The sequence below is a fragment of the Podarcis erhardii genome (genome assembly GCF_964252035.2).
Source record: "Podarcis erhardii genome assembly, chromosome: 5".
Taxonomy (NCBI): Eukaryota; Metazoa; Chordata; class Lepidosauria; order Squamata; family Lacertidae; genus Podarcis; species Podarcis erhardii.
Window position 1 is genome coordinate 73,439,465 of NC_138509.1, and position 21,292 is coordinate 73,460,756.

Sequence of the window (21,292 nt, forward strand, 5' to 3'; positions counted from 1 at the left end):
GGTTCATATCTCGACTGGGCTGTGAAACCAACTGGGTGACCTTGGGCCAGTCACTGCCTCTCAGCCTAACCTACCTCATAGGGTTGTTGTTTGGATTAAATAAGATGGGGGGGATAACCACCTTGTCCGCCACCTTGAGCTCCTTGGAGAAAAAGGCTATAAATGCATTACACAGAGTAAATAAACTTGGCAATACACTCTGGTCTCCTGATAAAAGGATGCACCCTCTTTTTCCATACATATATGTAAGCAGCTCAGGGACGGATTTAGGTTTGATGAGGCCCTAAGCTACTGAAAGTAATGGGGCCCTTTATATGTCCAGCTGTCTTTTGTCAACAACAAATTGTCGATGGTTTTTTTTTGTGTTGAATATATGCTGTATGGTAATTTATGGACCTCATACGTCCATACAAAACACAAAACACTATTGCTGTATGTAGGTTTTATTTTATTTGTTTTTTATCTTATATTTTGGAAATATACATCCAGGGTTTTGTTTTTTTTTCTTTAAATCAAGAGAGTGGGGCTATAGCTTGTTTAGCTTACACATAAATCCGGCACTGCAGTTGTGCATATACAAAAGCTGGAGACGGCGGCACGTTTCCCCTGCTTATTTAACGCGGGCTATAACGGAGGATTTTGCGCCTGTGGCACAAGACACCGCCCCCCACCCTATGTTTCTGCGGTGAGGCTTGCAAATCGACTCCGCACAGAGCTCAGGCCCCGTCCCGCGTTAGGCCTCAGCCCTCTCGCCACCGCTGGGTGGTGCTAGAGCTCCGCTCCGCCGCTCGGGGAGCCAGGCGGGCGGTTAAGCGAGCAGCTGCTGCCGTCGCCTCCGCCGCCGCCTCCTCCTGCCGCCCCCCAGCCATGGCCGACGTGGAGGACGGGGACGAGCCGGGTGTCTCGGCTCCTCACGCGGGTTTCTCGGGCTCGAAGTCGGGCGGCGTCGACAAGATGTTCTCGCTGAAGAAGTGGAACGCCGTGGCCATGTGGAGCTGGGACGTCGAGTGCGACACCTGCGCCATCTGCCGGGTGCAGGTCATGGGTAAGACGAGGGAGCGGCGAAAGCCGGGCCCCGGAACAAAGGCCTCGCTTCGGAGGCGGAGGCGGCGGCCTCCTCCGTCCTCTCCCAGAACCAGGCGCAAAGGCCTCGCTCAGGAGGCGGCAGCGGCGGCCTCCTCCGTCCTTTCTCAGGCGCCCTGGGCGAGGTTGGGCCGGGCTAGGACTCGTCTCCTTCCCGTGAGGGGTTCCTGAAGTGTTTCTTTTCACACACCCCAACCTGGGCAATATTAGTGTTTTATTTTCTCGTGATTTTTTTTTGCGAAGGCGGCAGGGCGCCGGCGTTTCCTCCCCCCCCCCCGTAGGAGGGAGAGGGAGGGGGAGCGGGCCTTTCCGTCTTCTTCAGGAAGCCCTGCCGACGCTACCAGCAACTCTAAACAGTGCCTAAACATGGGCCTTGATGAGATAAGGCCTGCCATGTGCCCCTTCCCCACCCTTGGGCCAGAGGAGAGGCTCCTGGCTGCTTTCCTATGCTCACGTATGGGGTCTTGCCCCTGAGAGAGCATCTAGGCTGCTGTAGACAATGAGAGACCTAAAATAAAAATGGTTGGAGCATTTCTGTTCTTTGTTTTAAAGAGAAGAACATGCTGCTTGCTCCTTTTCGATCCTAACACGGCCATAGGATCCCGAGGTTCTAACTGAGGAAGCAAAACCACCACCACTACTGCCTTCCCTCTTTTTCATAAGACTCTCTGGATAGACTCGATGATTCTGTTCAGGATAAGGTTATGAAAGGTTATGCCTGGACGTTAACAAGTCTTTTATGTATTCACTTAAGAAGATATCACCATGGCAATGCAGTAAGATTTGTTATAATTCGCATACCCATGAGTAAGCTTGTGCAAAATAAATGAATTGGCTGGTTTTCCTATTTGGTAACCAAATATCACCCTTATGAACTGTACATATCACTAGAGCAGATCCTATATCCTATCCTTCAGTGCATTTTTACAAGTCCTTTTTTGCTATTTACTGTTGTTCCTGAAAATACAGTATATGTGATTTAATGCATCTGTAATAAAAGGATGCTGTTTCTGACTTTGAGCATCACTATATGTAGGATGCTTTCTTTGTGCTGTATCCGTTTTCATGGTGATCCCACTCCCTTTCTGGCCTGAGGGCAGCACTGGTAAAGCTAAGCTTTCTTTGTGACCAGTGCCTATGGACAATTGGCTCCCTAAATTGGTAGAATGCCCATTCATCTTTTCACCAGAAGCAGTATTAATTTTTCTTTTATAAAATGTATGCTTAAATTACGCATCTGGGTGACAGCAATGAAATCCTGTGGGTTCCAGTTACATTTTCTTCCATTTGAGGTGTTTTTGTAATAACCATAGAAGTAACAATGTGGCTGTGTTTGGGGGCCAATTTCCCAAAGCAGTCCAGTGTACCTTACACAGAGGCATACTGTCTGCACGGAATATCATAGATTTGTAGAGTTGGAAGGTGTCAAGATGATCATTTAGTTCAATCCCCTCTGCCAATGCAGGAATCTTTAGGGGGCTCAACCCTGAGATTAAGCGTTTCATTCTCTACCAACTGAGCTAACTCAGTGTATTTGCTCCAGGGCATTCTTCTAATAGAAGTGATGTGTTAGGAAGAGGAATTACTGCACAGTGAATTAATTTACTACTGGATTGTTCGCTACATTTCTCCACATAGTCCTTCAGACAAAGATGAGATCACAAAGAAAGCAAACTATTAATTTATCAGTGTGAACCCTAAATTTTCCAAAGTAAGTTGGAAGAGCCAAGCTTTTGTGGTATGGAAGTGGCTGAGTTAGTGGAAGGTCATGTATTAGGGTAAGTTTTAGATTAATGATCTTGAGGTGCTTAGATTACATGACACAGTATGTGCGCACCATTAAATGTTTGTCAGTGACTGTAGATGCTTTGGAAACACACTTTTCAGAGCTGCTTTCAGAACATCATACTTAGTCTTGTCCTTGTTTACATCTAGATGCCTGTCTTAGATGTCAAGCTGAAAACAAACAAGAAGATTGTGTTGGTATGTTGTGATTTCATTCTCTTGTTATTCAACCAAAGGCTTTTTCTTAGTGGGGTGCTTTTTAAAGTTTCAGCTAAATAGCTCTTATTTTTGTGCAATAAAATTCAGGAAAGCTTCATTAATGTAAAATGACATACATTTGTATAAAATACTTGGCCACAGGAAATCTGCAATTTGTCTTTTATGTATGGGTATGTAACCATGAAATACTAGTTACATAAGCTAAAACATTTGATTTGGTGAGGTATGTTGTATCTTCAGGCATTTTTCATAAAAATGGTTTGTTGAAAGAAATCTTGGGATCTTAAAACAAAAAAAAACACATTTGGTTTCACAACTTACTTTTACTTGCTGATTTTGAGGTTTCAAAGGTGCTGTTTTTGTATTGTGCTTTTTATTAAAATGGGCATTAAAAAGTTGAATTCTTACTACCACTTATTTGTATGTATTCCAGACTGAGCTTGCTTTTAAAATACTGTAGATGTAGAAAGTACTGAGTCTGATATTTTGCACTTAAGCACTTGGTAATTTTTGTAGCAAAGCACTATCAACTACTAAAATGCATTAACCAAGAACATGAAAAGTGATGCTGAGTTGAAATCTTCACATAGAATAATTTTGCAATACTTAATTTTAACATAAAAATGTATACCTCAGCTTTTAAAAGCAAACATTGCAGGTTCTGCCTGATATTCTGGAAGTATATTTTGGATGGTCTCCACACAATAATAATAGCTTTTGAATGGTGCTGATAGCGACATCTGTAAAAGTGAAGTATTTGAGTAAGAAATGCTAATAAGCTTAGACAACAATTCTTCATGTGCTATAAAGTCTTAGGCTACTTTGAACTACTTTGGCACACCCAAATTCTCACATGCTCAGTCAGACTCTTGGCTTCTTTCCTTGAACAAGTAGATTTATCCCATCATTCCAAGGCTATATCCCAAACCATTCTGTGTCATGCTGGGTGGCATGAACGCCTGCTGTTCAAGAAAAAAAGGTATTTCATTATATTTGGAAGACACTGCTTTGGAGGATAGCTACAGTGATGGGAAAAAGAAAGTGCACCCTCTTTGAATTATGTGGTTTTACATATGAAGACATAATAACAATCATCTGTTCCTTGTTGTTGTTGTTTAGTCGTTTAGTTGTGTCCGACTCTTCGTGACCCCATGGACCAGAGCACGCCAAGCACTCCTGTCTTCCACTGCCTCCCGCAGTTTGGTCAAAGTCATGCTGGTAGCTTCGAGAACACTATCCAACCATCTCATCCTCTGTCGTCCCCTTCTCCTTGTGCCCTCCATCTTTCCCAACATCAGGGTCTTTTCCAGGGAGTCTTCTCTTCTCATGAGGTAGCCAAAGTATTGGAGCCTCAGCTTCAGGATCTGTCCTTCCAGTGAGCACTCAGGGCTGATTTCCTTCAGAATGGATAGGTTTGATCTTCTTGCAGTCCATGGGACTCTCAAGAGTCTCCTCCAGCACCATAATTCAAAAGCATCAATTCTTCGGCGATCAGCCTTCTTTATTGTTCAGCTTTCACGTCCATACATCACTGATCTGTTCCTTAGCAGGTCTTAAAATTAGGTAAATACAACCTCAGATGAAATGGAAAAGCTATGTGCGTAAAACTAAGTACACCTAATGATTCAATTGCTTGTAGAACTACCTTTAGAGCAATAACTTGAAGTAATCATTTTTTGTAGGACTTTATCAGTCTCTCACATCATTGCAGAGGAATTTTAGTCCATTCTTCTTTACAACGTTGCTTCAATTCATTGAGGTTTGCTAGCATTTGTTGATGCACAGCTCTCTTAAGGTCCTGCACAGTACTTCACTTGCATTGAGGTCTGGACTTTGACTGGGCCATTGCAACACCTTGATTCTTTTATTTTTCAGCCATTCTGTTGTAGATTTGCTGGTGTGCTTAGGATCTTTGTCCCATTGCATGAACCAATTTCAGCCAAGCTTCAGCTTTCGGGCAGATGGCCTCACATTTGACTGTAGAATACTTTGGTATACAGAGAAGTTCATGGTTGACTCAATGACTGCAATGTTTCCAAGTCCTGTAGCTGCAAAACATGCCCAAAGCCTCACCCTTCCATCACCGTGCTTGACAGTTGGTATGAGGTGCTTGTGATGATATGCTGTGTTTGGTTTCCACTAAATGTGGCGCTGTGCATTATGGCCAAACATCTCCACTTTGATCTGGCCAAAGGACATTGTTCCAGAAATCTTGTGGTTTGTTCAGATGCAACTTTGCAAACCTAATCCGTGCTGCCATGTTCTTTTTAGAGAGAACAGGCTTTCTCCTGGCAACCCTTTCAAACCAACCATACTTGTTCCTTCTTTTTCTAATTGTACTGTCATGAACTTTAATATTTAACATGCGGAGGCCTATAGGGCCTGAGATAGAACTCTCGGGTTTTTTTGCAGTTTCTCTGAGCATTGCAGGGTCTGACCTTGGGGTGAATTTGCTGAGACATCCACTCATGGGAAGATTGGCAACTGTCTTGAATGTTTTCTACTTTTGAATAATCTTTCTCACTGTAGAATGATAGACTTAACATTGGTTGGAGATGGCCTTAGAACCTTTCCCAGTTTCATGGGCAGCAGCACTTGCTTCTCTAAGAGCATTGTGTCATCTTTCCTCATTGGCATTGTGTTATAACACACCTGAATGCTCCAGACCAGCAAACTGCTAAAACATTGGCTTTCATAGAGTTGGGCACACTTACTGATGATCAATTAAGCGAGCACATTTGATTAGCAGCACCTGTCTGCTACTTGGCCTCTTAATTTCTATGGAAGCAGTAAGTATGTACTTAGTTTTTCACACATGTTTTCTCCATTTTGGCTTTATTTCTGTTAAATAAATCAGGACATGGTGTGATATGTCATGTGTATGACATATCTGAGGTTATATTTACCTAATTTTAAGACCTGCTAAGGAAAAGATGGTTGTTACTACGTCTTCATATGTAAAACCACAGAATTCGAAGAGGGTCACTTTCTTTTTCCCATGACTGTATAGTTGTTTACAAAAAGCAAAGTCCTACAGCAATACTGAATATATATTGAGATAAATGCTAGCACTTTGTATTAGATCTAACCATTTCTAACTTGCTTAGTTTTCTTCTTTTTCTTTCAGTGGTCTGGGGAGAGTGTAATCATTCCTTCCACAACTGCTGCATGTCACTGTGGGTGAAACAGAACAACCGCTGCCCCCTCTGCCAACAGGACTGGGTGGTTCAGAGAATAGGCAAATAAAAGCACTGGCAGTTCTTCTTTGGACTTCTTTGGAATGATGTGCAACCAAAGGCATATTCCCCCATGAACAAGGGGAGCATTCACAATATGGGAGAGTCCATTTTATTTATTTAGTTAACGCAGGTTTTATGGAGTTGGATTTGAAATCTTTGTGTTGGTCTGTGGGATCAGCATGGTTTCATCAAAAACATTAGATACACAGCGTTGAAGAATGTATCTAAACATTTAGTGTGAACTCTGTACATTTGTTTAGGAATGCTTTGGAACTTATGAGGCCCACAGTTATCTATGTTCAAAGCAGTTCCAGCTAGAAATGCCACTTATTTTTGTCTGAACTGAGGAATTCAACTGAAATAAATAGTTGTTGGCGATGCATTTGTTTTTGCTTTCTTTCATTAAGATAAAATATTTCCTTTAGGTATTTATAAATATTTGTTACTTTGGCACTAAAAAGATTAAAATGGATATTCTTAAATATATATTTCTCACAGATTTATCGTAAGAACATAGGAAGCTACTTTATACGAAGTGAGAGCCTTGGTCTGTCTAGTTCAGTATTGCCTACACTTACTGACAGCGGCACTGCAGAGTTTCAGGCAGGAGTCTCACCCAGCCCTACCTTGAGATTGAACCTGGGACCTTATGCATGCAAAGCAGAGGCACTGCCACTGACCTATGGCCCTTTCTCCAACACTCACTCTTGAACCTTTTACCCTGTGAAGTGCTCGGGTTGTTTTCTTCCGTAAAGCAATATAACCGAAAATGCAAACATTAAAAAGTCTTGTTAGTTGAAGAATAACAGAAATGACTGGTAAAGGTAAAGGGACCCCTGACCATTGGGTCCAGTCATGACCAACTCTGGGCTTGCAGTGCTCATCTCGCTTTATTGGCAGAGGGAGCTGGCGTTCAGCTTCCAGGTCATGTGGCCAGCATGACTAAGCCGCTTCTGGCGAACCAGAGCAAAACATGGAAACGCCGTTTACCTTCCCACTGGAGCGGTACCTATTTATCTACTTGCACTTTGACGTGCTTTCGAACTGCTAGGTGGGCAGGAGCTGGGACTGAGCAACGGGAGCTCACCCCGTTGCGGAGATTCGAACCGCCGACCTTCTGATCGGCAAGTCCTAGGCTCTGTGGTTTAACCCACAGTGCTACCCACGTCCCAAAATGACTGATAGTTAGCAAATAATTGCTGCTGTATGGTATATGTAACCCCCCCCCCCAAAGCCAGGATCCAGATACTTGCATGTGTATGAATTTTCCCTTCTGGCTGTATCCCATTGCAGTGCAACAATTCCTATGCCAGACGGTCCCCTTAACCTTCAGAAACACTTTTGGATAGCAGGACAGGTTGTTGTGGAAAGGGGAGGTGCAGGAGAGCCCCAGTGCATTTCACATGTAGCCCTTTGGATAATGATAATCATTTATTACATATTTGCCCTCCCACCCCCTTAGCAAACAAATAAGCAAACCCTGTTCTTAATTATAATCAAGATGAGACCAATGTGAATATATCTTATCTTTCCAGATAGATAGCCCAAGAGGAGCAGCAGAATAATGGGAAAAATCAGGCAGTAATATTGACTCCATGTGACCTACAGTATGTAGTTATTTATTTAGACTGAGCTCCTTTAAATCTCGTTGATTTCAGAAACTTAAGTGAGTTTAACCTGCAGCATTTAAAATACTGAAAACAGTGCTGAAACAGCCATTTTATTTTCTGGCACCCACTTCAACCTTGAATGAACCATTTCACCATTCATACAAATCCAGGCTTAGAATACCAGCCCCTGCTGAGTAGCTTAAATGAAGGTTGAGGTTTCCATCCTTGCATGGACTTGAATTCAAAACTGCAGTTTCATAAACCAACTTTCTGTCTCACCTCTACAACAGTTCAATTTCATGAAAGCTGCTACCATTTGCTATAAACTTCCGAAGAACACATCCCCCCCCCCATAAGAATTGAGATGTGCAAAATTGTTGTATTCTTTACATAAACCTGGATCAAGTAGGCACAAGTTGGTATACAGTCTAAGCAGTGGTGGAACTTACTGGCTGTCCCCTGAATGTTTGCCATTGGGATGCCCATGGGCACAATGATGCCCTTGAGGGCTTCCATGCTGCTTACAAAGCCTCTGAGCCCCCGTTCCCTACTGCCGTCTTCTACACGTATCTCAAATGATCCTGGATGCCACAAGATGAACACTTCACTACAAATATACAGGAAACTATTCAGTTTAACTATCGATCAAAAGTAAGTCAAGCTTCATAAGTATGAACACATTTGGTCTTTATAGGGTTGTTTTGGAATTGGTCTGAACCTCTGAGCTACTGACTAGTTTTGAAGTGGTATTAATTAATTTACTAACTTTGTTCCAGTTTCTGCTACAAAAATATAGTACAAAGTGTGCCTGAGCAGAAATCATGTTTCAGGAGCTGTATGTCCACTGGCAAGCCTTATGAATGTATGGTTGTTTTGGCTACATGCCTGAGACTGCATTGGGACTTGTAACTTGCTTAGACAGATCACCACAGTGTGCCTGATAAATGCAAATGAGAACAGGAAAAATGACCTTTGAAAATGTTTTCTTCTTCTAACTGGAACACAGCAAAGGCTGGTCCTACTGTGCATACTGACCCCTTGGGACAATTGGAGAGTGACCCCTCCCCTCTCCGCTCCCCAGCACTGGAGGTGTGAGAGTTATTAAAATAAATCACTGCAATCCTTTGTAAAGAAGTGTTAGGACATCTAAATATAGGGGTCACTATCAGCTCCCATTGTAATCCCATTAGTTCTGTCAGAATCACGCAAGAACTGAAGTAAAAACTTAGTTTCAAGTGGGCTTTTCAATTTCAGGAGCCAGAATTGTGACACCCGAGTTATATTTTGGAAATGAGAATCAACTTCTGCCATGTTGCGAAGGAAACAGACTCTCTTGTTCTGATTGTACATGGGATCGTCCTTATTTTTAGAGCACCAATTATTCTTCACTTGCTCTTTGTCTAAGCCGATTTGGGTTCCTTCAGAGGGAGCTGTGCCATGACAACAACGAAGATTTTGTGCAGTATAAAAGTGCAGCTCACAATACTGTTATTTCCCTGGATGGCATCTATCTGTATGTTGAGGTAGATTTTCACTCTAGGACTGAATGGTTCATTTTGAAAGAAATCTGACTAAACCCTGTGATACTTCCTTCTCAACTTGCCACTTCAAATAATTATGTGGTTCCGAAGAGAGCTGTCGTTTTTGCTGAATGTTTTCTTTTGAAGCACTGCAAAACACAGCAAATCTCAAATTCCCTTTTAAAAAGCCAGCTTCAGAGCGTGCAGACATGGTGGACATGCTTTGGAGAATCAAGGTACTGGGCATGGTGGGCAGGAAAACATATCAGCTCTCTGAAAGGGCATGATGCCATGTGTTCTCTATGGACATGGGGTTGAAACTGAGGTCAGAGTGGTCTCAGGCCTGTGTGAGGAAGAGTAGGAGCTGAGTTGAGAAATGTACGCCAGATAGTTGTGGCAGCCGTGATGAGGTCCTCCTGGGCTGTCATCCATTTAGCTATAGATAGCAAACCCAAAGCTCCTTAGAGAGAAACCTCTTACCAGCCACTTTCCACAAATGGTACATACACCTAAAGGTACTTAGTGAAAATCCTTGAGAGGTATTTAATGCTAAAGTAGTCTGTCTCCCTAACATGTGTTTGTAGCCTGCACTTACACTCAGGCAGTGGCGCAGGGAAAGCCATACCAAGGCAGCCACCCCAAGGCAAGCCAGTGTTCTTGCCCCAGTGAGGCTCTGCCACCCTAGTACATCGCCAAGATGTGTGACATGGGGGGACTGGATAACCTGATCGCCAACACAGCATACCTCGAGGCCAGGAAAAGCGGTGATGTGGATGCCAAGGAGATGCAAAAAAGACGCAGGAACCTAGCTCTGCCCAAGATTGAGGAATGTGCGGAGATCAAAAAGTCTCTGACTATGGATTACGAGTCCATTTGCGAGCAACAGCCCATTGGCAAGAGTTTTTTCCGGGAATTCTTGGAAACGGTGCCTGAGTACCTGAAGGCCAGAGAGTTTTTGGACGAAGTGGTCGCTTGGGAGCTGGCAGAGGATCACATCAAGGACAGCTACCTAGAAGGCATAGTCAACATGTACTTGAAGAATTGCAGCAACAGCTACCTGAAATTTCTCAGTGCAGACTTGTCAAGCAAGTGCCAGGCAGCTAGCAAGGATGATTTTGAAAAAGTCACATTATCAGCCAGGGAAGAGACAAATGCCTATCTCAAGGGGAAACCCTTTGATGACTTCCAGACTAGCCCATTCTTTGATAAGTTTGTGCAATGGAAAGGCTTTGAGCGGCAACCTATAAACGAGAAGCTCTTTGATGAATTCCGAGTACTAGGCAAAGGAGGCTTTGGAGAGGTAAGGAGCTATTCTTTCATCTCCTGGGCAAGCAGATAGGCCTAGGCCATGCAATGAATGGCCTTTAGCAGGCAACAGGCACTGGGCAACTTGCCAGTCCTCTGCATGCACAAGATCTCTTGTGACGTAAGCCCATATTCAGCCTTTTCTCTGATAATCTCTGCACTAACATGTACTCAGGAGCATGAGGCAGGGGTTCATTTATTTTTCACAACTATCCCTTCCTCCTTGTTCCTCAAAATGTCTTACATGTGGTTTGCTTGCTTGTTTAATTTACAGTATTTTTATACTGTCCAATAACAAGTTCTCTGGGCAATGTACAGTAAGTGTTAAGAACATAAATTATGCAAATAAGACATGAGATGAAATAGGTTTCCCAATGGAAACACTTATGGCTGCTACTGCGGCTCCATTCATTCCTTTCAAATAATCTACAAAGCATTGTAGAGAACCCATAAATAGCATAATAGTCTCCAAGAATACAGTATATAATCTAAGGGGTATTTGTGTGTTTTTTAAAAAATCAAAACTGAAAGCAATGGATATTGTGATGAAAACAGCAATAAGGGGCATATAGTCTCTCCAGTTCCAAGTCTGCATCGCTTACTTAAGACTTTTCCTTTTTTCATTCAACTTGCTGCTTTAGGTTTGTGCCATTCAGGTGAGAAATACTGGCAAGATGTATGCCTGCAAGAAACTGGACAAAAAACGACTAAAGAAAAAAGGTGGCGAAAAGATGGCTCTGTTAGAGAAGGAGATCCTTGAGAAAGTCAACAGCCGTTTCATTGTCACGCTGTCCTATGCCTATCAGAGCAAAGCCGCCCTGTGTCTTGTCATGAGCCTGATGAATGGTGGGGATCTTAAATATCACATTTACAATGTGGGCGAAAGAGGCTTGGAAATGGATCGGGTCATCTTCTACTCGGCTCAGATCACCTGTGGGATGCTGCACCTCCACTCCATCCAAATTGTCTACAGGGACATGAAGCCTGAAAATGTCCTCCTGGATGATAATGGCCACTGCCGATTGTCTGATCTTGGCTTGGCGGTGGAAGTTAAGGAAGGCAAGTCCATAAACCAGAGGGTAAGTGAGAGTTCACCGTGCAGGGCTGCTTGGCTAGTTGGGAGAGCTTGTTCTATTTCCAATGCGCTGAGCCCCCCCCCCTTTAATTCCTTTGGGATTTGTTCTCCACTAAATATCTTATGTGGTCATTTCATTCTAAGTGACAGATGGAAAGAGGATTTACTTTATTAACTATTTGGATGCACGGTGGAGCAATTTGACTGGCACGCTTGCTTAAAAAGAAATTATACCTTGCAAAAAAGAAAATGCTGTTAGGTTTTGAGGCATTATGCAAGTCAGATGTTTCTGTTAACAGCCTACGAGTTGCAAAAATGAGGAATTGTTGGGGAGTGAAAGCCTTAATGTAATGAGTGCCAATTCGACCTGATAAGGGAGACACAAACCAGTGGAAAGGTTTTCTGTGCAAGCCCCATTGAAATGAATGGGAATGGCACAAGAGCATCTATTGTCTGTTTCAGTGGAGATTCCCTCTTATTCTTCACCCATATTGTAAAGGATTATCTCATCTCATCTCAGTTTTTCCATATTATTCTTATTGCAGCAGTACAACCCACAGCTAACCTACCACATACTCACTTGCACATTCTGGGTCAAAATGTATGAATACCCCTACCAGTGGTGGGGAGTTTGGTAACATGTCACATTCAACTGTATATTTGCAAACAAAAAGAAGAGCACCATTGGCCATTAGTATATAGCTTTAATAGCACTACCTGTGAGGGTTATGAACTGATTCTGATACAAAGCGCTCAAGGTTTAAGTGGGAATTATACAATAAATTTTGGGTAATGTAAATATGGTACATAATGTGCTGCATTTGTTATCCAATTTACGTTTCTTGTGTAACCGCTGTTAAGACAGGTTAAATAAGGATCAGTTCATAATCACTGCAGGTAGCCCTAATAATGTAACGCACATTAGAACGACAGCAGCAAAAAATAGCTTGCTGGAATTCTTTTCATGGTTTGTATATAGCATGTAAACCTAAACAGTGAGGCAAATATACTTACCATATTTACATTGCCCTGTACACCTTTCTTATTGTAATTTTATTGTGCAACCACCATCTTATATATGAGCAAATAACAGGGGTGCCAACTTAAATAAAATATTGTGGGGGCCCAGGTAAACCCCGCCCTGCATAATCATATTTTATTGTGGGGGCCAAAGCCCCCACGGCCCCTAGGAGTTGGCTCCTTTGACAAATAAGGATAACTATTCAATTTAATACAAAAAAGCTCTAATCCAGTTTATAGGGTTATGTTGAAAGTATCTGTCGTCAGAATTTGAGAGCATTTTGCGCTTTTTTTAAACTTCCCACATAAAAGATCTGTTAACAGGAATGTCAGTATGCTTTATGTTGTATAGACCCATATATTGTTTGAATGTTTTGATTTGGGATTCATGAATACTGCCCTCCTTTCCTTATTTAAATAGATTTTAGTGGTGTTGGATCTTTCATCAACTGCTTTATGAAATGGAAGCTTGTATGCTATAACAGAGCTGCGTGTGATGTGACTGTATTTCACAGTCAGATGTCTATCATTAAAAGTGCTGGCTCAATTGTCATGAAAACAACCTAGAGTAAGTCCTAGTCATACTTCTGTATATACGGTAACTTCCCAGAAATAAGTAGGCCTTTTTGAATTTGCAGGTCCATGGTTTGTGAGTGCACAAAAGGAAGAGTGTGCTTCAGGTCTAAAGCATGTCTCTTTTTGGTACTGGTTGATAGGTGTGATGCATAAGCTAAGCAAGAGTGTGGTTTAATTTGATAAAAGGCTCTATTTCCTGCATGAAAAGTAACTGATGAGAGATCAAAAGAGAACTCTCAAAATACTAGCCCTGTGTTATTATGGAAGTTGGGGGACGACCCCTTATTAAAACAGAATAGTCAGAAGATCAGCTTAATAATGGCTTGTGTGCAGAAGACAGACTCTCAAGGAGGGTTTTAATTGCTATTTTAGGATAAATGCTCAAGGCTTGCAATACATTATCTGTGACTTACTGGTGTAATAAGACTATGGTGTACTCAAAAATAGGAAAGCAGTGGCTGTTTCTAGTTGGGTTGTAAAGTGTATCTGAGTGGGGAGGTGGTACCTGTTGACACTGGTAGAGCAGAAGACAGGAAAACCAACAGTAGGTGGAGCCAGAAAGGCACTTTCTAGTTTTGTCTCCATCTTCTACCTGCTAAGTTCTACTACAATGTTGCAACAATTGAGACTAAGGGGGAGGTAGATGACAGGCAGTGCCACCCCCTGGATTGGTTGTACATAGGTCGGCAGGTGGGGCTTGTTAAGGATAGACTGAGGTTGGTGGGGCCAGTTTTCTGTTTGCACTAATGCAGGGTTTCCCAAACTTAGGTCTCCAGCTGTTTTTGTACTACAACTCCCATCATTCCTAGCTAGCAGGACCAGTGATCAGGGTTGATGGGAATTGTAGTCCAAAAACAGCTGGAGACCCATTTAATGTTTCATCCCATCTTTCTGCCAGAGGCCACATCACCTCCCTTACTCTGATCAGCCTTTCATGCCTGTCAGCATTTGACAGAAGGGAAATGAGTCCATTATAGTGTGACAAGAGCAAACAGTTCACGAAGTCGCATTTCACAAGAATGAACCTCCTCCACAGAAACATTTTCATGTATGTCAGAATTCAAGTATTCACATCCATAAGACCATAAGAAGAGCATGCTGGATCAGGCCACTTTTGGAAGTCAGAACATGTTAGCAAAGTTGAGAGATGTGATTCCTAAGGAAGGCAGTATTATGCCTAAGATAGGCAGTATTAATGCCAGCCAAAAAGACTATTAACCTGAAGTCAAGTCTATTGATGTATTATGGTACAAATTGTATGAATGTCAATGTGGTCTCTTAGTGAGGAAAACAGGTATTGTGTCTATTAAACAGACGCAACTGGAGTGTGTGGACAATTTGTATTTCACCTGTATCTAACAAAATGGGCCACTGCTGGATTGCCTTTTGATAAAGGGTCATCCTTCATGTTATGAGCTGCAGGAACTGCTAAGCTGAGGTCAAGGAGTAAGGAGAAATGCCATAGACCAGCATAAGGACTCTAATTTGACAACTCTATTAAATATGTAGGGTGGCCATGTATACATCATTCGCCCCATAAAAAGGAGGACACAGGTGTGCATAAAATGTAAACATGCTACTTTATATGCATGGATGCAAATACTATAATTTACTATAGAAATATAGTGCATCTCCAGGTGCTAACTTGATGGGCATGCAAGGCCTTGCTCTCCCTTCTAACAGTTCATTAAAACTGGACTTGGACCAGCTCTGCAAATAGAAGACAGCTTCAAATAGAAGACTGTTCTTTGAATTAAGGACACATCACATTCTAGATGACAGTAGCCATTCGTTAGTGTTGAATTAGCTGTGCTGCTGTATAGATAGTGTAACCCTATAAATTGGAGCACAGAGAGATATTATGCCTGCTGTGCAACTCCATATCCCTCAACTGTCCTGATTTAATCGGGGCATCCCGTTTTGGGGCAGTGTGGTCTTGTGCGGGATGGTAGCCCTGAAAGACTTGCATCCTGGTTTTCCTCTGGGACATGCTGGAGGGTATGCAACCCCTTTTTTTGGCTCCTACAAAAGTGCCTTAGGAGGTTTTTCTGTAAAGATTCTGATAGAGGTTTTTTAAAAAAAGGATATTCAGGGTAGGAGAGAGCAGGAAAGAGTTGAAGATTTATGAAAGGAAAGACTGAGAAGACCACAGAAGGAATAAAAATTAATACCCAGAGAAGATAGTGAAGAAGAACATAGTCTTCTTCCCTCACACAATAACCAGCAGCAGCTCCACAGCCAATGAGGCTACAGTTGCATTCTAGTCCAAAATCATGTTGCCGAAAGCAAGTTGCTCACCTATAGATAACTATTTTTGTTTTAACAAAACAAATTCCTTCCAGTAGCACCTTAAAGACCAACTAAGTCAGTTCTTGGTATGAGCTTTCGTGTGCATGCACACTTCTTCAGATACACTGAAACAGAAGTTTCCAGACCCTTCTATATAGTGAGAAGGTGGGGAGGGGTATTACTCAGAAGGGTGGTGGGAATGGGTGATTGGCAGATAGCTGTGATGAGCCTGTTGACGACTCTTAACGACTGCAATAGGTCTTACAGGAAAAAGCAAGGGGTGAAAAGGTGAAAAATGGCTTTGTCATGTATAATGAGATAAGAATCCAAGGTCTTTGTTCAGACCAGGTTTCTCCATGGTTTTAAGTTTGGTGATAAGTTGTAATTCAGCAGCTTCTCTTTCCAGTCTATTTCTGAAATTCCTTTGTAGTAAAACAGCTACTTTGAGATCTTGTATAGAATGTCCTGGGAGATTGAAGTGTTCTCCTACTGGTTTCTCTGTCTTGTGATTCCTGATGTCCGATTTATGTCCGTTTATTCTTTGGCGTAAGGTCTGGCCTGTTTGTCCAATATAGAGAGCTGAAGGACACTGTTGGCATTTTATGGCATACACAATGTTAGACGATGAGCAATTAAATAGCAATTAAATTAAATATTTTTGTTTTGTTTTGTTTAGATTTGTCTTAAATTGATCAATTCTCTGAGTTGTTCCTCTTGCTTCCTGCTCTCCTTCCTCTTCCTATTAAATAAATGTCTAGTCCTTGCTTTATTCTGTTAAGAATCTTGGGTTCTGTAGTTTACCCCCAACATAGCTTCATTTTCCAGCCCTCTAACCAACTACAGTTCCCAGGATTCTTTGGGGTAAGTCATGTGCTTTAAATGTATGTTGTGTACACAGACTTAAATTGCCTCCTTTATCTTCCCTTCCCCCACCCTTTTGGGAAAGGGGGAAAGGTAGAGACTTATTGTGTCGTTCATGTTTCCATGAAAAGATGTCCAGCCCACTTCCACTTTAGGAAGAGTGGCTAGTGAGAAAGCTATAGCCAAAAAATTGAACTCTGATGATGAAGACTTTGTTGATTATCGTAAGTACCCTTCATTCAGAAACCATACATGTTTTTCCATTTTGTAATCTCTGCTCAAGGAGATGATCAAACTATTGTTTGGAATCGCTAGTTTTCAAATGTGGTTTTGAGGGATCCTGAGATTTCTCCAAAGCTTATTGGGTGTTCTTCAGTTAGAGGATCAGTAATGCCAAATGAGCTTTTCCAAAAGATTGCTTGCTTGCTTTGCTTGCTTGCTACAATGTTCAATGGTAGAAGAGCTTTGGGTGTGTGCCATTATCTGAAGATTATTATCCTCCACGTATAAAGCCAGATTCTAGTCCTTACCTATGGTTTTTAATTTCACTAACATTAAGATATGCATTATGCTCATAGTTAGAAGTCTTGGAATATATTCACTAATGTTAGTGGGTTTGCCTTACCGCCATTGGTTGCGCTCTCAGTAAACTCATTGCTGAGTGTGTAATGACATTAGAATCATAGAATCATAGAATCATAGAGTTGGAAGTGACCACAAGGGCCATCGAGTCCAACCCCCTGCCAAGCAGGAAACACCATCAGAGCACTCCTGATCAGATCAAAACTTTATTAGCAAAGCCAACAGGCCACAGCTATACAAGAATTAAAAATAAAAAGAAGAATAAAAAGAAGAAAAGAGCAGGCAAAAGGAGGTCCGTCAGATGAACAAGTCTGTCACTCAGATGGTGGCCCTCAATTTCACAGCTCTCTCGATGTACCTCGCGACCTTCTCTGTTATCTGACTAGAGCACTCCTGACATATGGTTGTCAAGCCTCTGCTTAAAGACCTCCAAAGAAGGAGACTCCACCACACTCCTTGGCAGCAAATTCCACTGTCGAACAGCTCTTACTGTCAGGAAGTTCTTCCTAATGTTTAGGAAGACATTCGGCAGAATGTCGGCAGACATTCTGCTGACAAGGGAAGGGCCATCTCAGTAGTACACTGGTACCTCGGGTTAAGAACTTAATTCGTTCTGGAGGTCTGTTCTTAACCTGAAGCACCATTTTAGCTAATGGGGCTTCCTGCTACTGCCGCACCGCCGGAGCATGATTTCTGTTCTCATCCTGAAGCAAAGTTCTTAACCCGAGGTACTATTTCTGGGTTAGCAAAGTCTGTAACCTGAAGCGTATGCAACCCGAGGTACCACTGTAGAGCATCTGTTTTGCATGCAGAGGGTCCCAGGTTCAGTGCCCTGCATCTCCAAGTAGGACTGGGAGAAACCCTTGTCTGAAATGCTGGAGAGCGGCTGCCAGTCACAGTTGACAATGCTGAACTAGGTGCACTAATGATTTGGCTCAGTATAAGGCAGCTACCTATGTTCCTATGATTTTTAAGGCAGGTGGAATGCAGCTGGAGAAAATGATGCGTGCTCTGTGGCTCCTCCCTCTTGTCCTCCTGGGTTATCTTAAAAAGATTTGTACCAAAATAAATGCTGCAATCCTTATATGAATATTTGGTGGCTATAATTGCCTTGGATGCCTTAGCAGAAAGGCACCCTATAAATGCAATCAATCAATCAATCAATCAATCAATCAATCAATCAATAAAACAGCACAAACATTTCACCCCAAATGTTCTTTTCAAAGGATCAAGCTGTAAATTGTAAAAGGTGAATTCTATATACGGCATGTGTGTGCGCGCGCAGTATGACAACATTGGGTTCTTGCTATATCAAGCTATATCATGGATCATTAACTTTTTCTGGTCTCAGGGCAACATTTGGAAATCTAAGAAACTTTTCTGGGCACCACAAAGCATCCATTTCACAGTTGATTTTTATTTATTTGTTTAAATGTTTATATGCCGCCTGCTAAGTGGGCAGCTCAAGGTAGTGTACAACAAAACAAAACAAAAGACTATACAAGAAACCAAAATACAATTAAAATACAACCAGGCTGCTGGAAAAATCAATAAAACTATACAGCTGGTTAAATTAGATCTTTGCGGGTCCAGAGTTTCTGAGGAAGCAGGCAAGATGACAAAAATATTTTTTTGCATGTAACTCCTTCCCAAGCAATAGGCAAAACACCAGTGGGTGACACAGGACATGGGTACCATGTTGGGAATGTGCACAGGTGTCAGTGTAACTTGTAAAGAGCGTCATCTTACATGTTTTGAAGACAGAGCATCATAATATTTGAATAGGACAAAAGCATACTTTGGTTAAACTCATGCACAAAATGCCCCTATCCCCCCCCCCAAAAAAAAATCCCTTTGTTTTCCTGTGTAATTCCATTTCTTAGGAAAACATCAGAAAAGCTGTTTTGATTTTTAGGAATTGCTTTCTAATTTCAAGAGGGCAACAAAGGGCTAGCTACAGGTTATGAATCTGCAATTTCAAGTTTATCCGTTCTACCTCAGGAGGGGTTTTTTTCATTAGCATATTACATGCCCTTTGGTTACCATTCTGCACAAGTTATTCCTTGGTCCTTTTAAACCTAGAAATCACGTTGAGAGCACAATTGGCAGCCATGGCATCAGTGCTAGCTTCTTTTAATGGAGTGCATTATTTCCAGGGACCTTTTCACCAGATCCAGAAGTATACCGTATTTTTCGTCCTATAGGGCGCACCGGCCCATAGGACGCACCTCGTTTTTTGGGGGGGAAATGAATAAAAAAAAATCCCCCCCAGCTGCGGCTGCAGCCCCAAGCCTTGCACACACCTGCCTGAAGCACGGGGAGCCCTCCGGAGGGCGCCCCGTGCTTTGGGCGGCAGGCTGCAGGCTGCCGCCCCAAGCCTCGCACGCCTGGCAGGACCTCCCGCCGGGCTTGCAAGGCTTGCGGATAGCTTCCTGAAGCCTGGAGAGCTAGAGGCATCCGTGTGCACCGACCCCTCTCACTCTCCAGGCTTCAGCAAAAGCCTGCATTCACCCCATAGGACGCACACACATTTCCCCTTCATTTTTGGAGGGGAAAAAGTGCGTCCTATGGGGCGAAAAATATGGTACCTTTCTTTTCTATGTTAAAAAAAACACTGCTGTGGATTTATTTTAAGGGTTCTATGGGTGACTTGTATTAGGACCGTACCATAAACGAAATTAGCATCAAGAGAGAACTTTGATACTGGAACAATAAAAGAAGCAAGCTAAAGTGCTATGCTAGCCTGAGGGTATAATCACATTTCTGCCTTAGAGCACAAAGATGTTGTCCCCACCCCTGGTGCATTTCACAGTTCTTTCCCCTCTAGCAGTTCACATCAGCACAGCTTCATTAGTGTAAGATTTATTTCTGTTTGTGTACACACCAGGGGGCATTGACAGGGCAGGTATGTCTTTATCCAGTGTAAAGATGCTCAGGCTAGGGATGAATTAGGAATGGCGTAAGAACTCCAACTGGTGTGAAGCTGGTTTGAGAAACAACACATCAGACAGTAGCATTTTATAAGGAAGTACAGGATACATATGCATTTGGGGTAAAGTCACTGAAGGACAGCTTTTTTAAAAACCCATCACTGGAAACTCAGCTAGTAAACAGGAGTGTAAACACAGTCAAATACGGTATAGAAGAATTCTGTAATCTCTGGCCCCAGACCAGCTATAGCACCACACAACCAACCTCTTGCAGCAACGTATAATCCCAGATGGGAATACACATTCCAGTCTGTATCCAGTATGCATCCACAACAGTGGGCACATAAGAGCATTGCAATGAGGGTGTTCCTCCAGATATGTGCTTGCATGCGGAGATCACCTTATCTGTATCTCTTGTATTGTCCAGCAGGGGGAAGCGCCTTTCTCTCTAGGGAAGATGCCCACATAGCATGTTACAGTGGTACCTCGGGTTACATACGCTTCAGGTTACAGACCCAGAAATAGTGCTTCAGGTTAAGAACTTTGCTTCAGGATGAGAACAGAAATTGTTCTCCGGCGGCGCAGCAGCAGGAGGAGGCAGTGGCGTAGCGTGGGGGGTGCAGGGGGGCCCGGCCGCACCGGGCGCAACATCTGGGGTTAGGGTTAGGGGGCGCAAATCCATGGGTTAGGGGGCGCAAATTACTTGCCTTGCCCCGGGTGCTGACAACCCACGCTACGCCACTGGCAGGAGGCCCCATTAGCTAAAGTGGTGCTTCAGGTTAAGAACAGTTTCAGGTTAAGTACGGACCTCCGGAATGAATTAAGTACTTAACCCAAGGTAGCACTGTATTTCAATCTGAGTCAAGACTCCAGGGACAGCTTTTTGGAATGTGGAGTATCTGGAAATCTGGGTGGTGTGTGCACACTTATACAACAGAACAGAAAAGATTTGGTACTGATTTCTGATTGCTGTCCAATATCTGATTGTCCACCTTAACCACATGTATTTGAGCAGGGACGGGGGTGTGTGTGTGGAGTTTAAATGTGAACGTACCTATCTAGTTTACACTTCTAGCACAATACGCAGACTTGAAATAAAGCAATCTTTTGAAATTCACACTTCTCCAAAATTTGCAATATAGTTTTCCAGCCAATTAATGTGTACAAAAGTGCATAGACTAGGTTAACATGTGCATAC

The 21,292-nt window shown here is 42.6% G+C and overlaps 2 protein-coding genes across 4 annotated transcripts in view; both read left to right on the plus strand.

The window, feature by feature from the left end:
- The first annotated feature begins 591 nt into the window (after nt 1–591).
- RNF7 (ring finger protein 7) lies at nt 592–6,708 on the plus strand. Of its 3 annotated transcripts, XM_081861675.1 has the most exons (4): nt 592–1,086; nt 1,148–1,239; nt 3,019–3,066; nt 6,215–6,708. In XM_081861675.1, the coding sequence occupies exons 1-3, from the start codon at nt 868–870 to the stop codon at nt 3,029–3,031; spliced, it is 324 nt and encodes a 107-aa protein (XP_081717801.1). In that variant the 5' UTR covers nt 592–867; the 3' UTR covers nt 3,032–3,066; nt 6,215–6,708. The 3 variants fall into 3 exon arrangements, with proteins under 3 accessions (XP_081717801.1, XP_081717802.1, XP_081717800.1); XM_081861676.1 differs by lacking the exon at nt 1,148–1,239 and having other exon boundaries at nt 691–1,038; XM_081861674.1 differs by lacking the exon at nt 1,148–1,239 and having other exon boundaries at nt 766–1,045.
- A 141-nt stretch (nt 6,709–6,849) lies between these two features.
- The window catches only part of GRK7 (G protein-coupled receptor kinase 7), a 45,110-nt gene continuing 30,667 nt past the window's right edge, over nt 6,850–21,292 (plus strand). Inside the window, exons 1-3 of the mRNA XM_081861584.1 lie at nt 6,850–7,065; nt 7,565–10,756; nt 11,403–11,840. Of these exons, the coding sequence (XP_081717710.1) occupies nt 10,154–10,756; nt 11,403–11,840 (1,041 nt within the window). The 5' untranslated portion in view covers nt 6,850–7,065; nt 7,565–10,153. The remainder of the gene's footprint in view (nt 7,066–7,564; nt 10,757–11,402; nt 11,841–21,292) is intronic.

Bases quoted from the DNA above. Each gene is read 5' to 3' on its own strand.
- RNF7 (XM_081861674.1), top strand. From the start codon at position 868: ATGGCCGACGTGGAGGACGGGGACGAGCCGGGTGTCTCGGCTCCTCAC. The intron at 1,046-3,018 runs GTAAGACGAGGG...GTTTACATCTAG, and splicing joins CTGCCGGGTGCAGGTCATGG to ATGCCTGTCTTAGATGTCAA. The intron at 3,067-6,214 runs GTATGTTGTGAT...TTTTTCTTTCAG, and splicing joins CAAACAAGAAGATTGTGTTG to TGGTCTGGGGAGAGTGTAAT.